The 25,547-nt window shown below is 37.7% G+C and overlaps 1 protein-coding gene across 1 annotated transcript in view; it reads left to right on the top strand.

The window, feature by feature from the left end:
- The window catches only part of Ptprk (protein tyrosine phosphatase receptor type K), a 517,652-nt gene that overhangs the window by 466,980 nt on the left and 25,125 nt on the right, over positions 1–25,547 (top strand). Inside the window, 8 exon segments of the mRNA XM_021224035.2 lie at positions 7,270–7,408; positions 10,241–10,270; positions 16,051–16,211; positions 18,430–18,465; positions 20,319–20,330; positions 23,023–23,207; positions 25,403–25,462; positions 25,464–25,491. Coding sequence (XP_021079694.1) covers positions 7,270–7,408; positions 10,241–10,270; positions 16,051–16,211; positions 18,430–18,465; positions 20,319–20,330; positions 23,023–23,207; positions 25,403–25,462; positions 25,464–25,491 — 651 coding nt within the window.

Raw genomic sequence — 25,547 nt, 5'->3', positions numbered from 1 at the left:
CTAGTTTGGGAAAGCCATGTATGTCTGAAGCAGCTGGGATAGCTATTTAATTAAATTCACATTTTAGAAAACTTACTCTGGTAGCAGAAAACAGGCTAAATCTGAGAAAGCTGATGCAGGAAGCAGTAGGATTTATTTTAAAAAAAAACAAAAAGCGAAAAAAGATAACTGAGTCTTGAATGCAGCAAGTCGGAAGAGAGAACGCAAGGCAGATTTCTGAGAAGTTTTCGTGGCTAGACCCAACTGTGTTTAAGAAGTAAGACCGCATACCATGGTTCTATTTTACCCACATACTGCATGTCAGTAAGTGGGAAACTTAATGAAAAATTCATATGTGCAATCAAATAGTTGTTCTTAAAAGAAAGTAAAGCAGAATAACACTTTCTACTTTTTTATCTTTAACTATACTCCTGAAATGTGACACTAATGTGTTCATGAAAGAAGAAATCTATTATTTATTTAGCATTTTTGTAGCATTTTTGTGCTATCATTCATTGTTAAGCAAAAGCAAATCTGCAAATCTCAGGCTTGGAGTAGATACCTTAAATTGTGTGAAATTAACCTGAAATATTTGTAACAGGAACACATATTTTTGTTTTATAATTTTAACTCTTCATGAACTTCTTTTCTTCCTTTCTCAACATTATACTTCTTCAAGAGTTTCTTTGTTAAACAAAAATATTTTCCATCCTTACGACAGAATGAATGTATGACATGTGACTGTTTTCTTACTTCACCAATCAAAATCACTGACTGACCTTTTGTTTTGATAGTCAGCAGTCTGAGACTCATGAACAGATTTCGTCATAAAGATCATGTGAGGTGATAAAGCAAGATGACATCAAAGGATTATTGAGTTAAATAATAAATACTTCAAGATGCCCCTACGGCTTAGAAGTCCACAGCAGCAGGCTGTTTAATTAATAACCTGTACTTTACAAAACCCATCATTATCTATTTATATGACAGACTGCTAAATTTTTTTAGAACTCTTTTTTTAAGTGATGTCAGTTCACTTATTCACGGGTTTTCATTATTATACGATGGACTCCAAAGGCTAACCTATAGTCATTGCCATCCCATCTGTTGATAGTTCTTTACCTGTTTGCATTTATAAGACCTTTCCACAGCATTATGCCTCTTCACAGCTCTAAAAGGTACAATGCATAGTTATTATTTTAAAGGGTACTAACTCTGTGGTTGCCATGCTACCATCTTGGATCAGCGGTTAAGTACATCTTTAGGATGACAGCAGGTAGGTTCTGTAGTGGTTTGGATGATAAATGTCCCATGTGAACTCTGGTATTTGAATACCTGGTTCGGGTAGGTTGAGGAGATGTGATCTTACTGGTGGAATTAGGTCTCTGGGAGTGAGCTATGGGAGTTTCTAGAACTGGCCATTTGTAGTTCACTGTCTCTGTTTCACATTGTGGTTCAAGATGGTGTAAGGCCTCAACTTCTGCTCCAGCCTGAGTATCTGCCTCTTGCTACCTCCACTCTGCCGTCATAAACTCTAACGCTTTGAAAGCTGCAATCCCAAATAGACATTTTCTGTAACTTGCCTTGGTTGTCGTGTTTTACCACGATTCCAAAGTAGCACAGGGTTTCTTGTGTCCCTCATAAATATATAGTTATATGTATGCAGCCTTTGAACTTACCCAACAATTCTCAAAGCCACTTCCCTCTGTGTCATTATTTACATATTTGCAGGAGTCACTTTCTAGGTTTTCCATTATTTCCCAACCACAGCAAATCAATTTCCTTATAGCTGTAAACCACTGTAACTCTAAAAATCTGCCCAATACACAACAGGCAATGTGCTTAGTTCTTTTCTACCGAGATCTTAGCTCTACAGACTATTCTCTGGATAACTTCTTCAAGTCTAAAGCCTACCTAGTAACGAGTCTCTCCAAATAATGGAAGAAACTGGTCTTGCCAATACCAAAATTCCATGAAGTTTCACTCTGGGACGTACTTGAACTTGGTTTGGAGCAGAAGATGGAAACAGCCCTGTGAAGGAAAGACTAAGTAGTGCCCTTCCATGCCTAGCTTTATCTCAAACTAGGTCTAGACCAGTAAAACCCAACAAATCCTTATCTTTTAAGGAAGTCATCTGATTTTTGTATGCCCATTCTATTTGTTGTATGCACATGTAGTGCCATTTCTTCATTTACTTGGTTAATATTTTTATATCGTGGCTCCTTTCCCAGCCCTGCTCAACATAAAATGATGACAGAGTATAAATGGTTCCTACTTTATCTTAAGAATGGGAATCCATTAGGAGGCTGGAATCAGTGGAGTGATTTCACCATCATAATATAAGAAATACTATGTGTGTTTTAATGAAAGACAGGCGGGATGCAGAAGAGAGGAAAGCTGCTGTCATGTGTGTTGAGAGCTGATGCTAGTCTGGGTTAATGTAGCAGAGGGGAGGAAAAAGAGTAGAAAGCGGATACTTGGAAAGGAGTAGTGCTTTATGACTAATTGCACAAGATAGAGGATTGGTGTCCATGTCTACCCCAGGCATTCCTTTTTGTATTTTGTCTTTTCATAGTTATTAACATCTTCACATTCAAAATCATCCAGGTGTAGATGCAAAGTATACATTAATATAAAGATAAGGAAAGGTAGAAGGAAAAAAGAATATTGCCCAGGTTTTCAGTTTCAAGAAGCCAATGGCAGAGTCATGTACTACTACAAGGGGAGTGCTGTGAGAAAAGCGGATACAGTCACACTTAGACACTGTGTTGAACGAGAATGATACATACAAGAGACGTCAATAATCAGGTTATTACAGGTCAGGAGATCAAGGAGATTTTGGTCAGAATAATCAGAATGGATGGTGACTGAAGTAATAGAAATGTTGACATCACAAAGCCAGAAAGTGTGGACAACCACATCAAGAGGCTGAGGTCCTTGAGGGACTAAAAATGGCATCTAATCCCCATGGATGAGCAAGGCCGGAGGCATTTACCAAAGAATCCTGAGGAAGAGGCCAAAACTCGTGGCACTAGCAGGCACACTGCAATGGACATCCTGTTAAAAAAAAAAAAAAAGACAGTGGTGTTGCATATAGGAAGTTGTCAGAAAACTCAATAGCTTCTAACATTCAAATAAAAAGAAATGTACCAATTGAATTCCAGTCACTAGTAAGTCGATGATGGTACTGGCTTGCTTTTGGTGGGGGTTGTATTCCTTGTTTGGAGATTGCAAGGAATGGTTGATATATGAATGAATGCTTTCCCCAAATTACAGCTGAGAAAAGGAGAAACACCCATAGTACACCACGAGGATGTGTAGAATGTGAGTGTGATATGTTTAAAAATGCTGTAAGGTCCCCTAGAAGGCTGTGCTTAGATATGTCATCTGTGATATCCGTCCATGTAGGAGGGAAAATGATTCTGTTTGATCACAGAATTAGAAGTTTTAGCTTTCATGTAAAGTTATGTGACTTTACTCTTTTGGTCTAGAATTGGAACCAATTCTTTTATTCATAGGAGCAAGGGTATGGTATATAAAAATGTTACTTTAGCTATTTCCCTCCCTCCGAAAGTGTGTCTCATAAATGTGCTCAATAAAAACAAGATTCTAGCAGGGTTTTCTCCCCTCACTATGTAAACAATTATGCCACTCTAGGCTTCTGAAAACAGGGGATTCTTTGGATGCTCTCTGGCAAATAAAATATGAAAAGATTTATGGCTTTCAGGAAATGACACTCTCCATTGTCTTTGCATACATACATTATATGAGGCATAGGGGGTGCAACCACTCTGATAGGTATCCTCTGTCTTTGAAGAAAATAAGAAATGCTCACTTAAAAGCTACTGCATATTTCCATTAATGAATCTTCCAAAAGTGGAAGATTTTATTTATATTCTTTGGTTCTACTGAGCAAAAATGTAGAGAAATAAATGTTACTGAAGCATACATTGGGAACCAGCCATGCAGGCTGAGTCAGGAGGATTGAAAATTACACTGTGTCACATAATCAGTTCCAGGCCATGCTGAGTTTCATAGGAAGACCCTGCCCCCCAAAAAGCATACAGATTAATAAATTTGTACATTTTATTTTTAAAGAGTACTGTTGGTGGTAGTGTTAGTAATAACAACAACTGAGCCCTCTAAGGATAGTTCGGGGAAATAACCATCTACTCACACATATATGGAGAATCTTGTTCAAGTTTGCTAATTATGTTGACAGTTGGTCAATAATCTACACATAAATTACTATCATGATACACAAAACATATTTCTCCTTGGATATTTTTCTTTTTTAAACATTTGGTAACTATAAATAGGATCCATCTCAAAGAAGACCAGAGATTATCAGTCCAAAGTGATAACATGGATTTGCATAATACGTGAATTGTCTTCACACCCTGTGCACTGAACACATCTGCAAGTTTAACAATTTATTTTTTCAAACATTGGCTTTTAGATTTGACATTTCACTCTGGGAATATATTTAGATTAACTTATCAGAAATACTATTTCTAATAAAACTTTCTTTAAAAAGTTCTTCATCCTTTGAATTTGAAATTGCTTGCCTACCATTTTTGTGTGAGTTTCATTATTTAATGACACAGCATGGACAGTATTTAAGCTCCTTCTGGTGACTATTTATTTCTGAAACTGTATTCCCCGTGTCCGTTCTATCTGTCCCTGTGTGCATTTCTATGTTTGAAAATATTTAACAGTCCTGAAATTTCCTATAAAATATTGCATGCTATACATGACAACTGAATTAAAATATGCTAAAGAATTGTACCTTGGCTGGGAGATGACACAATTGGAAACATTCTGTAAAAGCAAGAGGATCTGAGTTTGATCCCAAAGTCATCATTATCCAAACTATTAACATCTACACATAATTCGTAACATATCTACAAAGCATTTGTCACAGTATGAGAGAATCTCTAGTGCTCACAGTATGGTTTCAACGTAATTATATGCCACGATACTCAAGGGCAGACAAAAAGTGCCCAGGCTGGGGAGATAACCATGTTGGTAAAGTGCATGCTGAATAGGTGTGAGGAACTGAGTTCAAATCTCTAACACCCATGGGAAAATCTGCGTGTGCCTGCACACACCCCTAATCTTAGCACTGAAGAAGGTGTAACAGGTGGATCCCTGCCCCAACAGTTCAGTGAGAACCTCAGTTTCAAAAAGCTCCATCGTTTGAGGAAGACACCCACACTCCCACATAAACACATGAGTGTGAACACACAGAGAGAGAGGGGGGAGGGAGGGAGAGAGAGAGAGAGACAGAGAGACAGAGAGACAGAGAGAGAGGAGCATTCATCAAACAAGAACTTATCACCAAAGCTTGGCAGTTAACTCTGTAAATCAGGTATGTCAGTATATCAGGCAACCAAGGGGTTTTCATCTCTGTGAAATTCAGGTGTAGCAAAGCACCTGATCAGAGGAGAGCGAGTGAGTGAACTATAGAAATTATCTCATAGATGAAAGTTTCTCTCTGGAGAGTTCTAAATTGCTTTTTATAAATTTCTTTGTGAAATCATATCTATGTAAACCTAAAGTTTGATAATGATAAACAATAACCACTTTGCTGTTAGATTTTCCCTTGCAATTTCAGAATACATTCCACCTGTTTTAGGTATTTATGCTTGCACCATGTGTGAATGTGTGTATACATTCTTCAAATCACTCGAGAAAAGGAATGCCGGCACAGTTAAGGCAGGTTTGGATGGGTTGCAGACAAAGACCTGTTGCGGCCAGTTGCAGACAGTTGGTCATGTAGTAGGCACTGAGTGACTCCTACTCCTAATTAAGACTGGAAGTTGCCTACAGCTGTAAGGATGGGAATGGCCATGCCCCTGACCAGCAAGATCCTCACACTTAATAGAAACGCAAGCTGTGGACTTGCAGTCTCCACTTGAGAATAAACCTTTCCAGTTCCTAAACTATTGGGATATTATATTCTGTGTCACTGAATTACAAACTTAACTAGTACCTTTTCTGTTTAGATTTACAGTAAAACATTTATGAAAATAATATTAGTCGGAGATATGTTTGCTTTTTTGTTGTTTTTATTTTGAAAAATTATGCTCTCCTCATTACATCCACTTGGCAGTGGGAAAAACTGGGATAGGCAATGAGATATGTAGAACCTGGGTGTTGGAGAGAAAGAAGCCAAATGAAGGAACTAAAAAAGAAAGGATTGGAACAGGAATAGATGGATCACCTTATGAAGAGAATAGACATATTGCCCTGGAGATGTTCAGGCTCATGCTGCAGGCCGTACTGGGAGAGTGTTCATTCAGCTGGGGTCTCTAAACTCTAAGTACAAGGTGCTGTGATTGACGATTTAAAGCAGTTTTTCAACATGCTTAACCCATAGAACTCCACAGCTTTTATCATATGTTTTCTCAGCAGTGGGGGCCACATACCTGGAAACTGAGACGCGCTGTCTGTAAAGATAGAAGATGTCTTAGATTCTGTGTCTGCCCTTGAGCGACTCATAAGCTAGCCTTAATTCTCTAAGCCTCGGGGGTTTTGTATCTGTAAAGTACAGATAATAATAGTTTCTTTGCCAGTTTCAAGGTAAATTAGGTAAAAGGAAAATGTCTTCAGAGGCTTTCCAGGGCTTATGTATTGATTAAAGTTTTCTATTTTAATTGTGCACATACATGAGGGCTGAGTATGATTTTGAGACAGCAAATGAAGTAAAGACCTATAATCTTCTTAAAGTCATTTCTCACGTTTATTATCTGATGAGAGAATGTGAAGTATTCCTGGGTACATTTCCCTAGTTTTTCTTTCCTTGTGATAAACTATTTATTTCAACTTTTATAATGGATTATAAACTAATTCCTACTAGCCTGAAACTCCCGTTGCTTCCTCTTCAGACCCCTGAGTCTTGGAATTACAGCCTGAGCCACCACAGGCAACTATGATAGATAAACAGTCATCTATATCCAACCCAATCTCCTTCAAGTGTACCAGTTCTAAAATCCTTGTGCTGAATTTTGAGGGCATTGAAGAAAAATAGATCACCATACCTTCTATAACAATTTCTGTGGTTTTCCTCTTATTTCTTATGTTAAAACAGAACAAGAAAATAAAACTCAGATAGGTTCTCTCCTATCATGGCCCGAAGTCTTTCATGCTATAGACCAGCTCTTTTCTGCGTGTAGGTTTTCAGGTTGTTGCTATCCAAGCATGTCTTCCTTGGGCAATTTCCACCTGAGGACGGTCTTCCTGTTCCTGGTAGCAGCTTCCAGTCACCTATTTCTCTGATTTGTTTAGCAGCAGCAACAGAAGAACCAGAGGTGATCCCGGATCCTGCGAAGCAGACAGACAGAGTGGTGAAGATCGCGGGCATCAGTGCTGGGATCTTGGTGTTCATCCTCCTTCTCCTGGTTGTCATAGTAATTGTGAAAAAGAGGTAAGACCCAATAATATCCTGAATCACACACTCATGCGTTTGCCACTGACTTCCATGTGTTTGCCCTTCAAGCGCTTTGACAAGTTCTAATAAGATTGCCTGCCCCTCATTCCCTTCTTACTTGGGATTTTTTTTTTTTCGTGAAGTCTTATTTAGCTATTTGCAGTTTGTCCTGGGATGTAAGTATAGATTTGTGTTAACATTTATTTAACGTAAAACTGTACATTTTTTTGAATTTTCAGAGATGCATGAGAACTCCGTGTTATTTTAAGTGTGGTTATTATTAAGCATAATAAAATTGGTAGTTACGCAGTTACAGTGCTTGGGCCAAAGTCAGAATTATTTTCATTCTAAATCTATATTTTTATAAATATAGGTGGCACATGGGACATTAGGAGAATAGAAATTTTGTTTAATGACATTGTATATTAAATACTTGTTGACTATATTTTTTAAAAGAAGAGTAAATGCTTAAATTGAACCTTATCTTTTTTCCATGTCAGTCAATGTCGCCACCTCCTGGAGTTCTATAAAGATATGACTTCCTGGAATTTAAACTTGTATTCTGGAGATGAAAGTATACTCTTGCTCAATTGCATTTAAGATATACACACTTTTTATATTTTGAGCTGTTTGGCTATTATGTAAGTTGTCAGAATCTGTAAGTCATCGTCTTAGAAATGAGTATGACTTTTCAATCCTTCCAATCATGAATTTTGGATAATTCTACAATTTGGAAGGACTTTCAAAAAAAATTACACATAGCATGAATTCCAACAGCTTTGTGTGTAGAAGTGGTTCTGTTTTATTAATTGAACTGATTGTGTAATAAATGATTTTGCTTATATTACATAAATTCTCATAGTGTCCAATTATTGTTACTTTCTACTTGAAACAAAACGTTAGCATTATGGATAAGACTCATATGTTAATAACAATTCCATGAGCATCTATTTTAATATATTCCCTCTTTACAATTGTCCCTGGAGATATATATGTTGGAGAAGACACATCTGCATTAGGAACATTAGGTATGCACTGCAGTGTTTTGTGTTCAATTAGCTACATATGTGCTTCTCCCAAACAGTGCTTTCTCTCTGCTGTTGTCTACCTCTGTGGTTGGAAAACACATCCTAGGTGAGACAAGAAGATTTAAGTCTTTTAGAAACACTAGTTTGCCAGTAGACATCCATATAAGATCATGGAATGGGACCCTCAGACCTTATATCTCTGTTGAAATTAAATTTGTATTTGGAGAGTGAAAAGGCCAAACAGTTTAGAGAATTCACTTAACACTGCTTCATCACGAAAAGGATTGTCACATTCTATTGGATGCCTGAGAATGGCTTCTGCCTGTGTCCTCCTCAGAATGGAATTCAATCTAGTTGCATTTGTTGTTTATCTGAAGACTTGTTTTTGAGTACCCGCCTTCTGGTGGATTTGTGCTAAGAATGACAAGTGAGAACGAAGGTCCTTCAAGTTGCTAAGCCAGTCACTAAAGCAAGGATGTGGGGGTTGGTGGATAACATGCTCTGACAGCTCTCTATAATCGCACAGCTTCACTGATTCTTCTTCCGGTTTGTGTTGCCAGTGATCGGATAAATAAGCTGCCACTAAAATGTTCCACGTTTACATTTTCATAATTGTTTTGCTGGATAGAAAGTCTCCCGAACTTTTGCCTGCCTCGGCAGCACCTATGTGCCTGGCGAAAACCATACTCTTACAGATGGAGGGGGTTGTGTTTGCTGCCTTCTGGTGTACTATATATATCATGCCTGAATTATTTTATCTCCTTACTTAGCTCAGCCCATGAGTACGGGCTTCAACTCATAGGCGGTGTATGTCACAGAGTACATCCTGAGTTATTATCTTCCACAAAAGCATGTAGCAGTATTCAATATGAGTTCAACTTAAAAATGTTGTGTTAGTCTGTTCCCTTGGTGTGAATAATGTATGTAGGGATATTTGCCTCGTTGAAAATAGTTCTATGTGTTTTGGGTTGCAAAAGACTAGCTCAGAATTCAACCAAATCAAACATTCAGCTGAGATTATATAGAAAATAAGTTCTTAGGCTGTGAAAGGGATATTGCAACTTTCAGAACGCAATGTCATTTTTTTTCAGTTTAATCGCTGTTGAATTATTTCCAATTATATGCCATTTTTTCATTGTGTACAGTTTAGATGCACAGCATGAACACATTAAAACTTCCAAACATCAACTTGAAATCATATTTCAATACAGTAAATGTTTGTGTATTTCATGTTCACATGCATCTACTGTAGGAATACCCTCATGTATATGTAGCATATGGTACCTATATTCACATTACGTGTATATACTGTGTACCATTAAGATACACCCAATGTGTAAAAATGTAGTACTTTGCATATATTAGCCTCACATCTTTATGTTTTGTATTGAAAATAAATTACTATATTGAGTATACACATTCTATACACAGCTGCTCCATCTGTCATGACATTGTGACGGCAATGGATGATACTGTGCGCTAACTGCATGTTGAAAAACACACAATCCATTTAATTTTTCAGTTCTTTGGCAATATAAGAAATGCCGGCATGTTACTTTTTTTTCCGTAATTCTGTATTACAAGTTTTATTTTTTGCTGCATATCCGTCTGTTTAATCGCATGGCATAAGAACGCTAACAACGCATGGGCAAATTAAAATGCAAAAAAAAAAACCCCACAAATTTCATTTTGTTTCGTTTTCTTTTTAACGCACATTTTTCTGCTCTATTGGATGTGACGGAGTCACGCTTCTCATTCACCATTGCTTCTCTTTTCCCACTGTCTGTGATCTGCTTGCCAGGAGGAGCTACTATTCTTACTCCTACTACCTGTAAGTAGAAAATGGGTCATTACAACTTTACATGTGTCCAAGATGCAATATCCCTTTCAAAAAACCCACAGAAACAGCGTGTGTTTGGTGGTGTTCCAAAACTTTTATCTTTCTGGACTCTAAAACTATAAACATTACCTATTTTGATATTCTTTTTTAAAAGGGATATTGTATTTCTGTGTGTTCAGCTACTTTAATTTTTAATTACAGTTTTCCATAAGTAGCTTAGTCTACAGCTAAGAACATCATGTATTTACCTATGTCAAGTCTGTGGTCTCTTAGCAATATGAGACATTATGCATCTGGTGACAAGTGTAGTTTTAACTCCCCAGTCCCTACTATTTGATACTGTGTTACGTTTGAGAAAAATGAACCCAGTGAGATATTTGTCCAGTGTTCAGCTACCCTTGAAAGATGCAAACCAGATTGGGCCTACAGGTGATAACATCACTTTCCACCTTCCCAGGTATTCTAGAAGGTCGTTGGAAGATATTCTTGGTGGCTATTAAAATCACTATAATGGTCTTGTCTAAATAAATTGATAAAATCGTAATGTAGTAGAGGCAGAGGTATAAATAAATCTTTCATAGAGTAGGAAAAATGAGTTTGCTTACTCCAATTTAAATACTTTATAAAACTAAGCCAAAACAAAACCTGTCAACCTACTGAGGACCAGAATGTGACCTTTTTACAGTCTTCGACTGTCTCCAAATCATCCTAGACTGAGGTATGGTAAGTCTTTTATGTCAGCGTGGAGAATGTTGGCCATTTAACTTCCTGAGCTGTTTTCAGTTTGTTTCTTTAGAATCCAACATAGTTAGCCATTCAATCCAAAAGCTATGCCACCTTCCAAGGCTCAGGGATTGAGATTAAGTGAGTTGGAGGCATACAGCCTGCAGTGTCTATATCACTAGGTAAGGTTTCAGCTAGTTTTACAGCAAAATTTTATGAGTCAATCACTTCAATACAATGCTGCCAACTTTTTAAATATTACAAACATTTGGCTTCCTACAATCTGCTAGAACAAGCAGGTGTAAAATAACAGTGCTCTTAGCTTATTGTGATGAATCATAACACGCTTGTTAAATCGTGTTTGATGAAGCCAATGGTAATTAACCGTACAATTTCATACAATGATGGAGTACTTTTCCCCTTTATGGCCCACCCATACATCCACCTGCAGAAGTTTATGCTGTTGGCTGCTTTGATAATGAAAGTCATTTGCACATCTGTCAAACTCAAGTACTTGCAAAATGAATTGTTTAACTGTCCTGAAGTGCACATTATATGGGCTCATAGCTCAGGGGTAGACAAAGCAAGAGACGTACTAGAATCAATATGCATTTAGCTACAAGAATTTCAATAAACCTACCATTAACTGTCAATGGATCTGTAAGAATAGAATGGGATCCCATTGTTGGTACACAGTTACCATCTCTCTCTTAGACAATGTAGCAGTTTATGCTTTGTGGAGATTGACACTTAGAACTCCTGTCACTTTAAAGTCTAACAAGATAAAGATGTCACAGGATGTATACTTTTAAAGGCTATTTAAACACACCTAGGGATACTAATCTCAAACTGATTTCTTTTATAAAGGTAGAAATAGAGTAGAACAGAAAGGAAAAACTCCCTATGATTTTTTAAGCTAATGTCTAGTGGCATTATGTCATAGGAACATGTGTGGAAATGTTTAACACTGATGTTAACTCACTGTGTTTCATAATACCCTGAATGAAAGCCTGTCTTACAACTTTGTCCTGAGGATTGAGGCATAAGGGACTATCTGACCCTGCCTGAGTTTGCAGCTACACACAAAGGTTGTATTCCAGCACAGTTTGCTGTTTATCTAAGTCCTTGCTAGAACATTTTCATTTGTTGAAAAGTCCTTACTTTTTAATTTTACCCATTCATGAAAGATATATAAATTATTCATTTGTAAATCCTCCAAGTTTAGAATCATCATTTACATTTGCTGTTTTCTCTATGCCTATTTTTAAATTTTTTAACATTATTTTGAATCCAAATATCAGATAGCATTATTTTTTTTAAGTGTATCTTTGGAACTTGTCCTGGAACTTGTTCTGAAGACCAGGCTGGCCTCAGACTCACAGAGATCCGCCTGCCTCTCCTCCCAAGTGCTGGGATTAAAGGCATATGCCACCACTGCCTGGCTCAGATAGTGTTATTTTCATTCAAATCGGTCTCTCACATTTTTTAAAGAAATGAATCAACCTTCTAACCTTGCCCAAGAAACAAAGATTTGAAGAAAAATTGAAAGTTTAGGTTTTTTTTTTGTTGTTTTGTTTTTTGTTTTTGAGGCAAGGTCTTGCCCTGAATCCCAGTTCAGGAAGTCTTTGAACATTCCTGGCACATCTATTTATGAGTACTGGGATTAGAGATAGGCATCACCACCCCTGGCTAGAACGTATTTGTCAAACATTTTTCTGCTGTTTCAAAATGTATAAATTACAGCACTTTTTTTTTTTTTTTTTTTTTGGTTTTTCGAGACAGGGTTTCTCTGTATTGTTTTCGAGGCTGTCGGTCCAACCTGGCCTCAAACTCACAGAGATCCGCCTGCCTGTGCCTCCCAAGTGCTGGGATTAAAGGCGTGCGCCACCACCGCCCGGCTAATGACAGCACATTTGTGCTGTATTCATGTTCTCTTTGAATGCTTAGCAACTGGTGTTTAACCATTGCAGTAGGCTTCCCAATGTGGCAGTAAACATAATGTAAACATCTGGGTGTTGTATAATAGCTTAAGCTATGGAATGAGGTTGTTCTTCATTGCTTACTAGATAAACAACCTTGGGCAAGTTATTTAACTCCCCTAAGCCTCAATGAACTCATCTATATGATGAGAATCCTTAAGCAGTTTTCAGTGGATTGATCTGAGAATTAATTGAGTTAACCAATGGAAAGTGCCAAGTATAGAAAAGCCTCAATTTATCTCTCCCACAAGTATTTATTGAGTACCTGCTTTGTGCCCTTCGTGTTCTGGCACTGTTCCGATGTTCAGAATGTGCAGGTGATCTTTTCCTTTATTGAGCACATGGTGGGGAAATGACTGAAAAATACTGTAATGATATGTAACAAGTGTTGTTTCAAGACATGAGCATGTTACTATAAAAAAATCACTTGAATCAGATGACACTTGGATCAGCCATATCAAGCCTTTCCAAGGAAGTTTATTTGTAGTCACAATGAATAGAAGCTACCCAGATTTTAGAGACTGAACGATGTTGCAACCCTAAGGACAACAATATTTCATGATGGCTAACTAGCAGGATGTTTGGGATGCGTAAGTCTGTTGGCTGCATACAGCCTGTGGTGCTTAATTAGGGTCAAACATTGCTTTAAAAGAAAATGAAATCATTGCTAGGCTGTGGTGGTGCACGCCTTTATTCCCAGCACTCAGGAGGCAGAGGCAGGTGGATCTCTGTGAGTTTGGTGTTCAGAGCGAGTTCCAAGACAGTCAGGGTTACACAGAGAAACCCTGTCTCAATCCTCTCCCAAACAAATGAATGAATGAATGAATGAATTGATTGTGCTAGCCTTTCTGTTTTTCTTGTGTGCATTTAACTATGAAAGGGGTATCGTTGCTCCCAATATCAAGTAAATACATTGTTAAAGTTTGGAAAAATAAAACCAGGGGCCAGAGAAATAACTCAGCTTACAAGTGTGCCTAAAACCCCAGCTAGAGGCATCTGATAACCCCTGGCCTTCATAGGGAATTGTTCTCATGTAGGTACACACACATACAGAGAAGGGGGAGGAGAGACAGATGAGAGAGAGAGGAGAGAGAAAGATGTGAGAGGGAGAAGGGAGAGGCAGGGAGAGAGGGGGGGGGGAAGAGAGACAGATGAGAGAGAGAGAGAGAGAGAGACCTTTAATAAAATAAAAACGCCTGAAAATGATAAAGAAAACTAAGGCACCCATCCTGAAATATTGCCATTATTTTTAAAAATTCAAGTCATTTTCAACATTTGGGCCAATGCTAGGAGTCATTTGGACAAGGTTCCCCTAAGCTTTTCTCTGTTTCCTCAGTTACCACCTCCCTGCATGACTCCTCTTCTCTCACCTGCATTTATACTCTCTGTCTAGATCTTCCATATTTCTACAGACTTTACCCCTTGGCATGGAAGGGAGAGTTGGTAGCGCTTCTAGTGTGTGCAGCAAGTGTTGTCAATAAATGATAGTTGTAATGGTAGTGATGGTGTAGGGGTAGTTCTGGTGGTGCTGCTGGCAGTAGATAATAGTCCTTGTCCTTGTTTTAATATTACTAATTTTACATAAGTACTAATAATTACTAAATGAGGGGTGTCCTTCCGCAAGTCATAGTTTGTACCTGCTTTACTCAGTGGTAAGTGAGATCCAGTTTCCGTGTTCTACGTGTTGGTTGCATGCCTCTGTGGTCAATTACTCCAATTCTCAGAGAAAAATAGGCTGAAGCAACTCTCAGGCTGCTCGATGTATTTGAAAAGGAAAAATCTGTGGACATAAACTCCATTTCTTCAATGAGTCTTTGTAGTGTTTGTGATCTGTTTAATGTAGAGAGTAATGAGGGATCAAAAGAGAGTGTCTTACCACCGACCTAAGAAATGCCATTCTTAACAATGGGGGAGTATTTCCAAGGCAGCATTAATTGCTACCATAGAGTGAATGATACAATTTACACTCGACAGTGGTTTGCAGTGCCTCTGTGTATGAATTTCCTAATGAATATGAGTTAAATATTTTATATGTATTTAATAGATTTTAGGTATATGTTTCATGGATAATAGAGAAAAAAAAGGAACAAACAAAAAAATCTTGTTCTTGATATGGGAGATAAAGGGGTCAGTATTTGTGTTATCTCCAACTTTTAGAACCCGGAATCATTCTCCTGCTGTATTCATCAGACATTTCTGTAGTGGATAGTATGCATAAGAAGTCTACAGTACATTTTAGGGTTTGACATGTCAATCCTCCAAAACAACAATAATTGGCATTATATCTTTGCATAGCATTTTTCAAATTTTCCCCAGTACCTTTGCTACACAGCGTTTGATTCAGTTTGATCTCTTTATGAGAGTTTGAGTCATACCTGACCAGGGCTGATTTTAAAAGGCTTTGGGTTCGTTTTGATTAGTGTTGTAAATGCACTGCTTAGTGTCCGTGCTCTGTGTCTTTGTTTTTACTTAGGAACAGCAGAGGGGAGACTGGGTCTTTTCCCTTTTTTTGTTGGCTGGCTCCACTAAAGCAAAGTTAAGTCATGTTGTTAGCAAGACCCTCAAGGAGTTGATCTGAGGCAGTCATCACTCAGGAGGAAAACTGGAATTTACGGTTTTTTTAATTTTTACTTAAATCATCTGTGAATTAACTCTACTTTAGAAGTATATGCTTATACTCTTGAAGAAGTGTTTTTATGGTTTTTATTTTAGCTTTTTGACAGTTTCATGCATATATGCAATGTTCTATGATTACACCCACCCTCTAGTACCCTCATTTTATTCTGCTTTTTCCATCTGAACCCAGACCTGAAAAGAAGACATGATGAGACTTTTGCTTTGGCAACTTGAATAGTAAGAATCTCACAATTAAGGTGGTGCTACAACAGCCAGGCAGTGTGATGGTTTGTGTGTTGTCTTGACTGCTGAAATTAGGAACAGTTTTTAGGTTTTCTAATTTATGTCTGTGTAACCTTGTCCTCAGACTCACATGAGCTTCTTTATTGCTGGCGTCAGCTGTCCCTCAAGGCTTGCCACACTCAGGGCTCCCTCTTATATTTGCTTTGGCAGCAAGCTTGCTAAGAAGCGCAAAGATGCCATGGGAAACACGCGGCAGGAGATGACCCACATGGTGAACGCCATGGACCGAAGTTATGCCGATCAGAGCACCCTGCACGCGGAGGATCCCCTGTCCCTCACCTTCATGGACCAACACAACTTCAGTCCAAGATGTGAGTTCTTCCTTGCAATTTTACTTAATCCTTTTGCGGCTCATTAAGTGCATTTAGTTTTCTACAACAACTTTGGAATGATGAAAGGAAAAGCCAGAGGACAGAACAGCTAAGAAGAATAAAATGGAATTTACAAAAAAAAATTGTTCATTTTTGGTACAGGATTCAGTTTAACTTTAAACTAGGAATTTTATTATGAAATCATAAGAAATATTCCAAACATAAAACATTCGGGCAGCTGGTACCATTGAATTAAGCTGCAAATGGCATTTTCTGCATAAAATTAGTGTTCCTCAATTTATATTTTTTGTCTTTTTCTTTGTAGAAGATAAATGGTCTTTAGAGATAAGAAAACACATAGTTATTCTTCCTAAGAATTAGTGGCATAAGTAGTTATCCCATTAATGTAATCTAGTATTAGTCCTGGTCAGTTCCAGTACCAAAATGTTAACCACAAAGATCAGGAGGTGATTTAGTAGGTAAAGCATTTACCAGACCCACATAAGCCAGACAGGTATGTCAGACACCTGTAATCCTCTTAGGAGCCATAGACAGTGTCTCCTGGGCAAGCTGACTAGAATAGCTGGAATTGGGTGAGCTTCCAGTTTACTGAGAGAACCTATCTCAGTGTATTAACTGAAGAGAGATTGAAGAAGCCACATAATACCAACTTCTTTGGACCCACACGTGTATGGCAACATGCAAACACTCACACATACTATACACACAAGAAAAAAATTAACTACATGAAAATTGCTCTATTTAATTTCTAAGTATCGAGTATGAAATCTAAAAGTGTACTTGTGTTACCTGCCTCGCAAAGAATAATGAAGTCACATTCACATTCATCTCTCCATTCCCCCATATATAGATTCTTCCAATATACTTAATGTTGCCCTATTGAAGAACGTACTTTTAAAGTGTATCCATTGAAGTCGTGCTTAAGCACCAGGGATTTGAATAATTGCATAATTTGAATTTCCTATGAAAATTATTCCCTTTCAAAGCTTTGTGTTTATTTAAATTAGTAAATTTAAGTTAATGTGCTAACTCATTTCTTCAAATCTTCAAGTAAAATTGATGCTTGACATGGACAAATAAAGTTTGCCATTAGCATTTCATAGACAAGGCATTTCTGCAACCCTTACCCTAATTTGGTAAACATGGATGTAAGAAGACAAGAAGTAAATAACAGAATTCATATTTTACGTAAATTATAAACACAGCAAATGATAAGATTGCACAATATTTTAGATTCTATGCCTTTATGTCATTTCATAAAGGGATTTTAGCTTGGTGAAAATTTTCACTAATTGTCAGCCTTGAACATAGGTTGTCATTTTTCTTGTGTATATTCACATTGAGTAGAATTAGAAGTACCATGTTAGTCATTTTGGAACTCAGTTTTATCATGATAAGGCCTTTCTGGCCTGTCTTACTTTTATTTCACTATTAAAATTTAGCAACAGAGAAGGACATAAAATTCTATGGCTGTTAAAAGAAAGTTTGCTTAAAATATGAGTGTATCATGGGCTGGAGAGATGGGTCCGTGGTTAAGACTGCTCTTCTAGAGGACCTGGGCTCAGTTCTCAGCACCCACATGGCAGTTAGCAACTGTCTGTAACTCCAAGATCTGATATATACATAGAGGCAAAACAACAATGCACATAAAATAAAAACAAATAAAATATGAGTGTGTCATCTCTCCAAGTACTTGATTCACAGCCTCTTCTGTGTGTTGCCCATGTCAGTGCCTGACTATAAAGTGACAATTCTGAAAGTGTATCTACAGATATCTACTTATGGACTTAGAGAAAGGATTAAACCCACTTCCCTCAGGTTAACTGGGGAAAATGATTTAGAATGAACATAAGATCTTTATTTCTCTAAATATCTTACACCTGATAGATCTAAAATGCATAGTTCCTTTTCTCCTAATTTTATCATCTTTTTAATGTCAAGGTGAATAATCTGGCTTTTTAAATTGAACAGAAAATTGGGCTATAACTATAAATACAACTTTCCTGACATTTTTACAATAACCCTGCTAGAAAATAGAATTTTACCCTTGCAAAAACGCAGAAATTAAAGCAAGTTGTGCCACTATATTTAAATAAAGCATAAGTCGATTATAATGGTTACTATAAAAGTATAAAAACTATAAAGAAAAATAGAATTTAGAGCCAAGCTTTGCTTCACAAGCTTTGTTTTCCCGCAGTGCCCAATGATCCACTTGTGCCGACTGCTGTGTTAGGTGAGGCCCGTAATCTTTATCACCAGGTTTTCATTTGATTGTTTTGCATGCATCACAACTCCTTGCATGGGTTGTATCTTGTCCACCCAGTAATTGTTAGCCTTTTGGGAAGTATTTTGATGTTTCAGATAGATCACCATAATCCTAACAGAGACAGTGACCTTTGTTCAACACATTTGGGTCTGGTGGATTTAAATGCAAGGCACACTGTTTATAGCAACACACCAACTTTAAGTTGGGTTGATTCAGAGCAAAAGTGCAATTGGATGACTAATGCGAAATGAACCCAAGCACCTCCATTCTCGGGCCAGGAGTGACTGAGCTGATGCAGGAAAGTCAGCTTTAGGAAAGGGATTATTGTCTAACTTCTCCTAACCTTAAAGCAGCTAAAGATGCAGTCATACGTGAACTTTGTCTTTTTAATAGTTTGCTAATGCAAGGAAGTTGCTAGAATCGTGATGCTGGAGTTTGGCATAGACACTGTAATGTATGATAAATAGTATTGTTTCAAGAATTTGGAAGCAACCACTGAGTTTTCCCAGGTCATATCTAAGGAAGTGGGTATTGTCTGTGTTGATTCTGGCCTTATAGCATTTCAAAACAAAATGAGGTTAATTTCAAATTGCTTCTTATCGTTTGACAACTTATTCAACAATAGTCTGGCCAGCTTTGTGTTGTATAATCTCAGGTTCTGGAACACCATAGTGGTTCTACTTACCCACAAATCCAGATTATCAATAAATATATGTTTAAAAATACCCAACATTGTATTTAACATTTAATACTTATTATGAATATGGAAATTTAGCTTATACATCTCTATGCTAGGTAGTTATTCATTTAAAAAGAATATTGCAGAATATTTTGGAATTTTGCAACTAATTAGCTAAGTATAATGTTCCTCATGCACTAAAATAATAGTTTTGAATTATAATTTTAGAGCTTATATAAATAACAAATGTTCCAATGGGATTTGTATCCTAACTGCACTCTCCCTGTGATGTGCATAACACCAGTGAGGCAGTGGTGAACTAAGGCATTTGTCATAACAGGTGACGTGATTATGTAGGGAGGAGTCATGCGTGGTGATCACAGGGGAGGTATCAAGTTATCAAATGTCTCTACATAAACCATCTTCTGTTGAGAACTGTAGTGTAGTATAAGAATGGCACATCAATATGTAGAGTTCACTTAAATTAAAATAGTAAACACTCTGAAAAGGAATGGTTTGCCTAAATGTTAAATTCCATCATAGTAATTTTCAAACGGCATGTAGAATTTGGTTCTAACCACAAGGTCTATATAGAATTACAATATGAAATTGAAACACTACTGTACAAGTTTTCTCCTCTGTCTCTAAAGAGAGTAACAACTCCCACCATGCTTTCCCCCACAGAACTTTAAATAGAAAATGAGATAATGCATCTGAGCTTTACAAACTATAAAGGCTAAGCAATTCTTAAAATATTCCAAATGAAAAGGGGTGGTTATGTTTGAGGAAAGGTAGAGCTAGTCCAGTAGTGTTATCTGACCTGTTTGTATACATTTTCATCATGTGACTTATTTCATTTTGAAAGTGGGGATAATTGGTTTAAAACTCATTGGCTTTCTTTGAAAGGTGACTCTCATTTATCCCATTAGACATTTGATTAATCTCTTCCATTTTTCATTGTTCTTAGAATTGTGATGTTTATGGTTGTTTTTCATCCATTCACTTTTATACAGCAATTTTTGAAATAATTTCAAACATTGCTTCATGTTAATATCTTCTTGATGATTTTGAAAGGCTTAGAAAATTTTCATATTGATTCATATTTTTGTCTTTTGTATTTTACTGCTTCGTTGGGCTTAAGTCCCTATAACCGGTAAGTATATTACAAAGAACTCTAGAAACCTTTCAATCAAGACATAGTTGAAGTCATTATTCTTCGATGTATAATAAGGATAATGATAAGCACAGGCACCCTTGCTAGTACTCACATTATTAGGTAGTTTAATGAGGTAGAAATGTATTGAGATTAATAATTCATATGTGATTATTCTTGAGACCTTACTGCCTTTTGTATTGCTGTATTAAAGACTAATGCCACATAAAGGCAATGCTATTTCATGCAAGGATATAGTCATTTGTAAGATATGCAATCTGAGTAAAGTCTGTGTTTCTGAGCCTCTTAAATCAAAGGGATTAAGACTGGGCTGGTTTAACCCCCAGAAACAGCTGACCAGACAAAGGTTAACTCTTGAATCCCAGGCATTAGCCTGGGAAGCCAGCATGGGACTGATCAAGACCCCCTGAATCTGGGTGTCAGTGAAGAGGCCTAGGGAATCTATTGAACCTTGGGCAGCAGATCAGTACCCATCCCAAGTATACACACGGACTTTGGACTCCAATAGAACAATGTGAGGTGCACTCTCACCCAGAACTCTTGGGAAAGGGTCTAGGCCCTGCCCTATATGAAATGACACACTATGGACACCCCCATGGAGGGCCTCACCCTCCCTGGAGAAATGAGAGGATAACGGGGGGAGGGGAGGGCACGGGAGGAAGGGAGGGAATGGGAGAGGGACCTGGAACTGACTTGTGAAGCAACCTTGATTCTTATCTAAATTTAAACTGGAAAATAAAATTTAAAAAAAATTAAAAAAAATTGTAAAACTATGCTATTCCAGCAGGTTCTAAATGAACTCTGGCTACCTTACCCCAGCCTAGGTACTTGCTTCTACCTCCCTGACATTGTCTGTTCCATTGACCTCTCCCGTTCCAATTGTATATCCTGTGATAGAGCCTAAAGCCATCTTCTAAATTTAATCTTAATGGAAGATGTTTATATCCCTTATGCCAGTCTATTGATTGTAACATTTTAGTGAAGGTAGACCAGTTGACTGTAGCCTCACAGGAAGCAGAGCAAACTAAACTGAATCATGTTTGCTAGCAAATGTTTGTATATAGGTGGGCAAAACCTGAATAAAAGGCAATAATTCTCTTGACTGGGTAGGTCATAACAGACTCCAAGGGATTTCTTTTTTTGTTTACTTTTTCATTTGGGTTTTTTTTTGTGAGTTCTTTTTCCTTTAGTGTATGGTATTTTTAGACATGAATGACAAAAAATGCAGTTTAATAAGAGAGGGTAAAGATAAATGCAATCAACCTAAATTATAGAGGAATACAAATCTGATTGTAGGGTTCTTTTTTTTTTTCCTTCTCCAGGAAGAAAAAGTGTTTATCATGGGGACAACAATTCATTTTTTGCCATATCCTATTTGTAGAGTTGGCGATAGAGCAGGCAGATGTACCAGCACATGAAATATGTTTCACTGTTAATTAAATATCATTCTCTGCAGTATGCATTATCATTTCAAATGCAAGTTCCCCTAAAAGTGTACTTTCCTTTCTGTTAATGAGTGTGAGACTATTATGCTTTTCAAAGTAACACCCCTTCAACGTTTGTTTTTTTTTTTTAAGTGGTAAGTTTAAATGTGATAAATATAAGCATGTTTCTCATTGTAATGCTTAGTTCTTTGGTCATTAAAATGCTGTTTATTCTTCATAGGCAAGATGTTCTTGGTCCTTTCTTCATTTTTATGGCAGAAAGAGCATTTGAAGTCTCTTTCGAACTGAAACCATGAGGATGTGGTCTACACTTAAATGTGGGTGGTGAAGGCTTCTGTTGAATTTTAACTAATTCACTCACTGGAATATTTTACTGAATTTCTGGTACATGAGTCTATCTCCAAATATACTGGAAAAAATAAATAAATGGTTAAATGAAGGATTAAATGTAGATTTCGCAGAAATGTAAGAAGTAGCCTGATAATTGCAGCATGGAGGAGCTAGGAATATAAGGGAAGTGTCCACATTTATTTCCAGTACCTCTGATTTCTCTCACATGGCTGACAGAGGAGTCAAAGTGCACTGGCAACTAAAACAATATTGATAGTAACAAGAATTCAAGGAGTAAAATATACAAAGCCTTCTAGTGGACAGGAGGGGCAGGGATACAATTCTGTGAAACTGTGTCCAGGTTGTGCTGTATTGATAAGCCCAGCTAGTAGAATAAAGGAGGGAAAAGGTGGCAAGATGAGCAACCCTGTGGGGATGGGCTGTCTAAACAAGGTCTCCGAGGGAGGTTGGAATATGAGTGTGAGAGAGTTCATCCAACACGGTCAATGGTGAGATCTTTGTTCCAGTTGACAGCTCGGTCCTCTGGTCACAGCCTATGCTGCTGTAACTTCAAATGCTAAAAACAGAGGCAACTCAGCTAAATGTCCTGCCTGCACTTTTTAAAAAGTGAATCCAGTGTCTCCCTGCTTCTCCCAGCATCTGTTGTCTTGCTGAAAGACACATATGTTCTGACCTTAACTCTGAGCTGAAGTGAAAGGTGAAGGATTTATCTTTATGAGGATGCTGCCTGAGGCCACACCCCCACGGATGGCTTTTCTTTTCCTTCCTTCTACTGCCAGAAAGATCGTAAGGTCTTCAAATCTTCTATGCACAGATGTATATTAAACAAGGTAACTTTATCTCTTTTTAATGTTCTGGAATATGAAATCTGCCAGATGAGAACCACAGTGCCACAGCAGAGTCTAGCCGCCTTCTGGATGTTCCTCGCTACCTCTGCGAAGGGACAGAGTCCCCATACCAGACAGGACAGCTGCACCCAGCCATCAGAGTGGCCGATTTACTACAGCACATCAACCTCATGAAGACATCAGACAGCTATGGGTTCAAAGAGGAATACGAGGTGAAAACTTCAATACTGTATTCGATTTTATTCTTAAGTTGATGCTCAATGAAATGTAGCATTTTTCTTCCCTTTAACATTACAAGAGTGGGATACTTTACACCCTCTCTAGTCCAGCATTGAGAGTGCCATCAAACGTATGTATGGACAGGGGGTGAAATGAAAGAAAAGAGATCTTCCTGGGAATGTATTTGGGGCTACATTCATTGTAAGATTCTTGAGGATGGATTCAGTAATGTTTCAGCGTGTTATCACAAACACTGGGCTAGATCTTTCTACATTCCCACCATTTAAAAATTTACCACAGAATTCCTAGAGTCCCCTTGTGGTGTTAGAGATGTTATCACTAGTTAGCTTGAATTCCTTGCTTACAAACTCTTTAATGTTAAAGATGATGCTAAGTTAAATATGCTGTTTGTCACCATTCCTTTAATTTTGTAGGCTATTGCGTGAGGATGGAAAGGAAGAAAACCCAAGCACCACAAATCAAATAAACAGTGTCTAAAGAACTAAATCAGATAATGGGAAATTTCTTCTCCCAACGTATTTCTCTTTCCCAATCAGACCAAAAATACTAGGATTTATCTTACAAAAGAAGTGACTTAAGTCAAACATTTCGATAAGCAGCAAAGTTCCTTTTTCCTCTTCACTTGCTTCGAAATTTCAGTGTGAGCCGTAAGGCTGATTTATTCTCCTGCACACAGCACAGCAAATACACACACAGAAACACACAGGTTGCAAAGAGCAACCAAAATACATTTAACTTCTTGGGAAGACTAAGTTTTACATTCTATATGTAGACCATTTGTATACTTAATTTGGAGTAAGAAAAAACATTGTCTTGAAATTTTGAATGTTGGCTTTGGATATGTGCTGAAATGCTCAAAATAAGGGCAGGGAATTAGAATATCCTGCCAGAGTTGGCTGTGTTTCTTCATTTCATGTGTGTTCCTATGTGCTCTGCTTCAAAGAACATTGGCTATTTGAAGACCTACTTCCTGTGTTGAGCAAAGTTTAAGTTATTCTACAAGAGAGAGAGAGAGAGATCTTTACTCATCTTTTAAATTTCTGCATGATTAAGCCACTATGGAACACATCTGTCTATAAGTGCTTGGAGAACAGAGATCATTATAAGAAAATTATACATATGCACACACGCACGCGCACGCACACACACACACATGGAATTATAAGGAAGGGAAGACCCAGTCTCCATGTCCTTCAAAAAGAAAAATATGACAGATCATACATACATAAAGAATTATTGGAGCAAAGTGGGTTTTTTTTTCCTCTTACAAGTGCTGATGAACACACATTTAAAAGATGGCCATCATTAAAAATAGTTTTGCAAGTTGAGGTGTATTGTTATTTAGAATGTTTCAAAAAAGAAAGATGCTTCTACTTGTAACTCACAAAATTATAGCTATCTTAAAATTGAAAGATTTTTCAAAGGTCTACATTTTTCTAAAGTTACTGCCAGTCTTTCCCGTGAGCTCAACCCAACTGAACATGAAAGAACTTGTATCCCACAAACCAAACTTGAGGGCTGAACAGGAAATGTACTCTTACTACTCTAGGCAGCCCTGCCCCCACCACCACAAATGTGACTTTTTTTCCAACTTGTTTTAATTAAAATTAGGAACAAGCTTGCTTCACATGTCATTCCCAGCTACATCTCCCTCCCCTCCTCACACACACACACCAACCTCCCCCACCTCCCACCCTATACCCCCCTCCAATCTCCAAAGTCTGTCATATCATCCCAGCCAGGGTGTAGGCCCTCCCCCATGTGTCCAGGCTGAGAGAGCATCCCTCCATGTGGCATAGGCTCCCAAAGTCTATTTGTATGCCAGGGATAAATACTTATCTACTACCTGAGGCCCCATAGATTGCCGAGACCTCCTCACTGATACCCACGTTCAGAAGAAAGTCTGGATCAATCCCAGGCTGGTCTCTCAGTCATCAGTCTGAGGTCCATGAGCTCAGACTGTTCAGGTCAGCTGTTTCTATGGCTTTCACCAGCCCAGCCTTGACCCCTATGCTCATCACTCCTCCCTGTCTGCAGCTGGTTTCCAGGAGTTCAGTTCAGTGTTTAGCTGTGGGTGTGACTTTTACTATTTTAATTTTTAAAGCATAAACCTGTTGTGAGAAACAGAATTAAATTAGATCTGTTTGTTAACTTTATCTTTTCCCAGAGCTTCTTTGAAGGTCAATCGGCATCTTGGGACGTAGCTAAAAAAGATCAAAATAGAGCAAAAAAACCGATACGGAAACATTATTGCATGTAAGTTCCCCTAGAATTCTTTTTTGTTTGTTTGTTTTTTACCCTTTTTAAAATTT

Source organism: Mesocricetus auratus, unplaced genomic scaffold (genome assembly GCF_017639785.1).
Source record: "Mesocricetus auratus isolate SY011 unplaced genomic scaffold, BCM_Maur_2.0 Super-Scaffold_100018, whole genome shotgun sequence".
Classification (NCBI taxonomy): Eukaryota; Metazoa; Chordata; class Mammalia; order Rodentia; family Cricetidae; genus Mesocricetus; species Mesocricetus auratus.
Note: the sequence above shows the minus strand (reverse complement) of the source record. Positions and strands in the feature narration are given on the sequence as shown.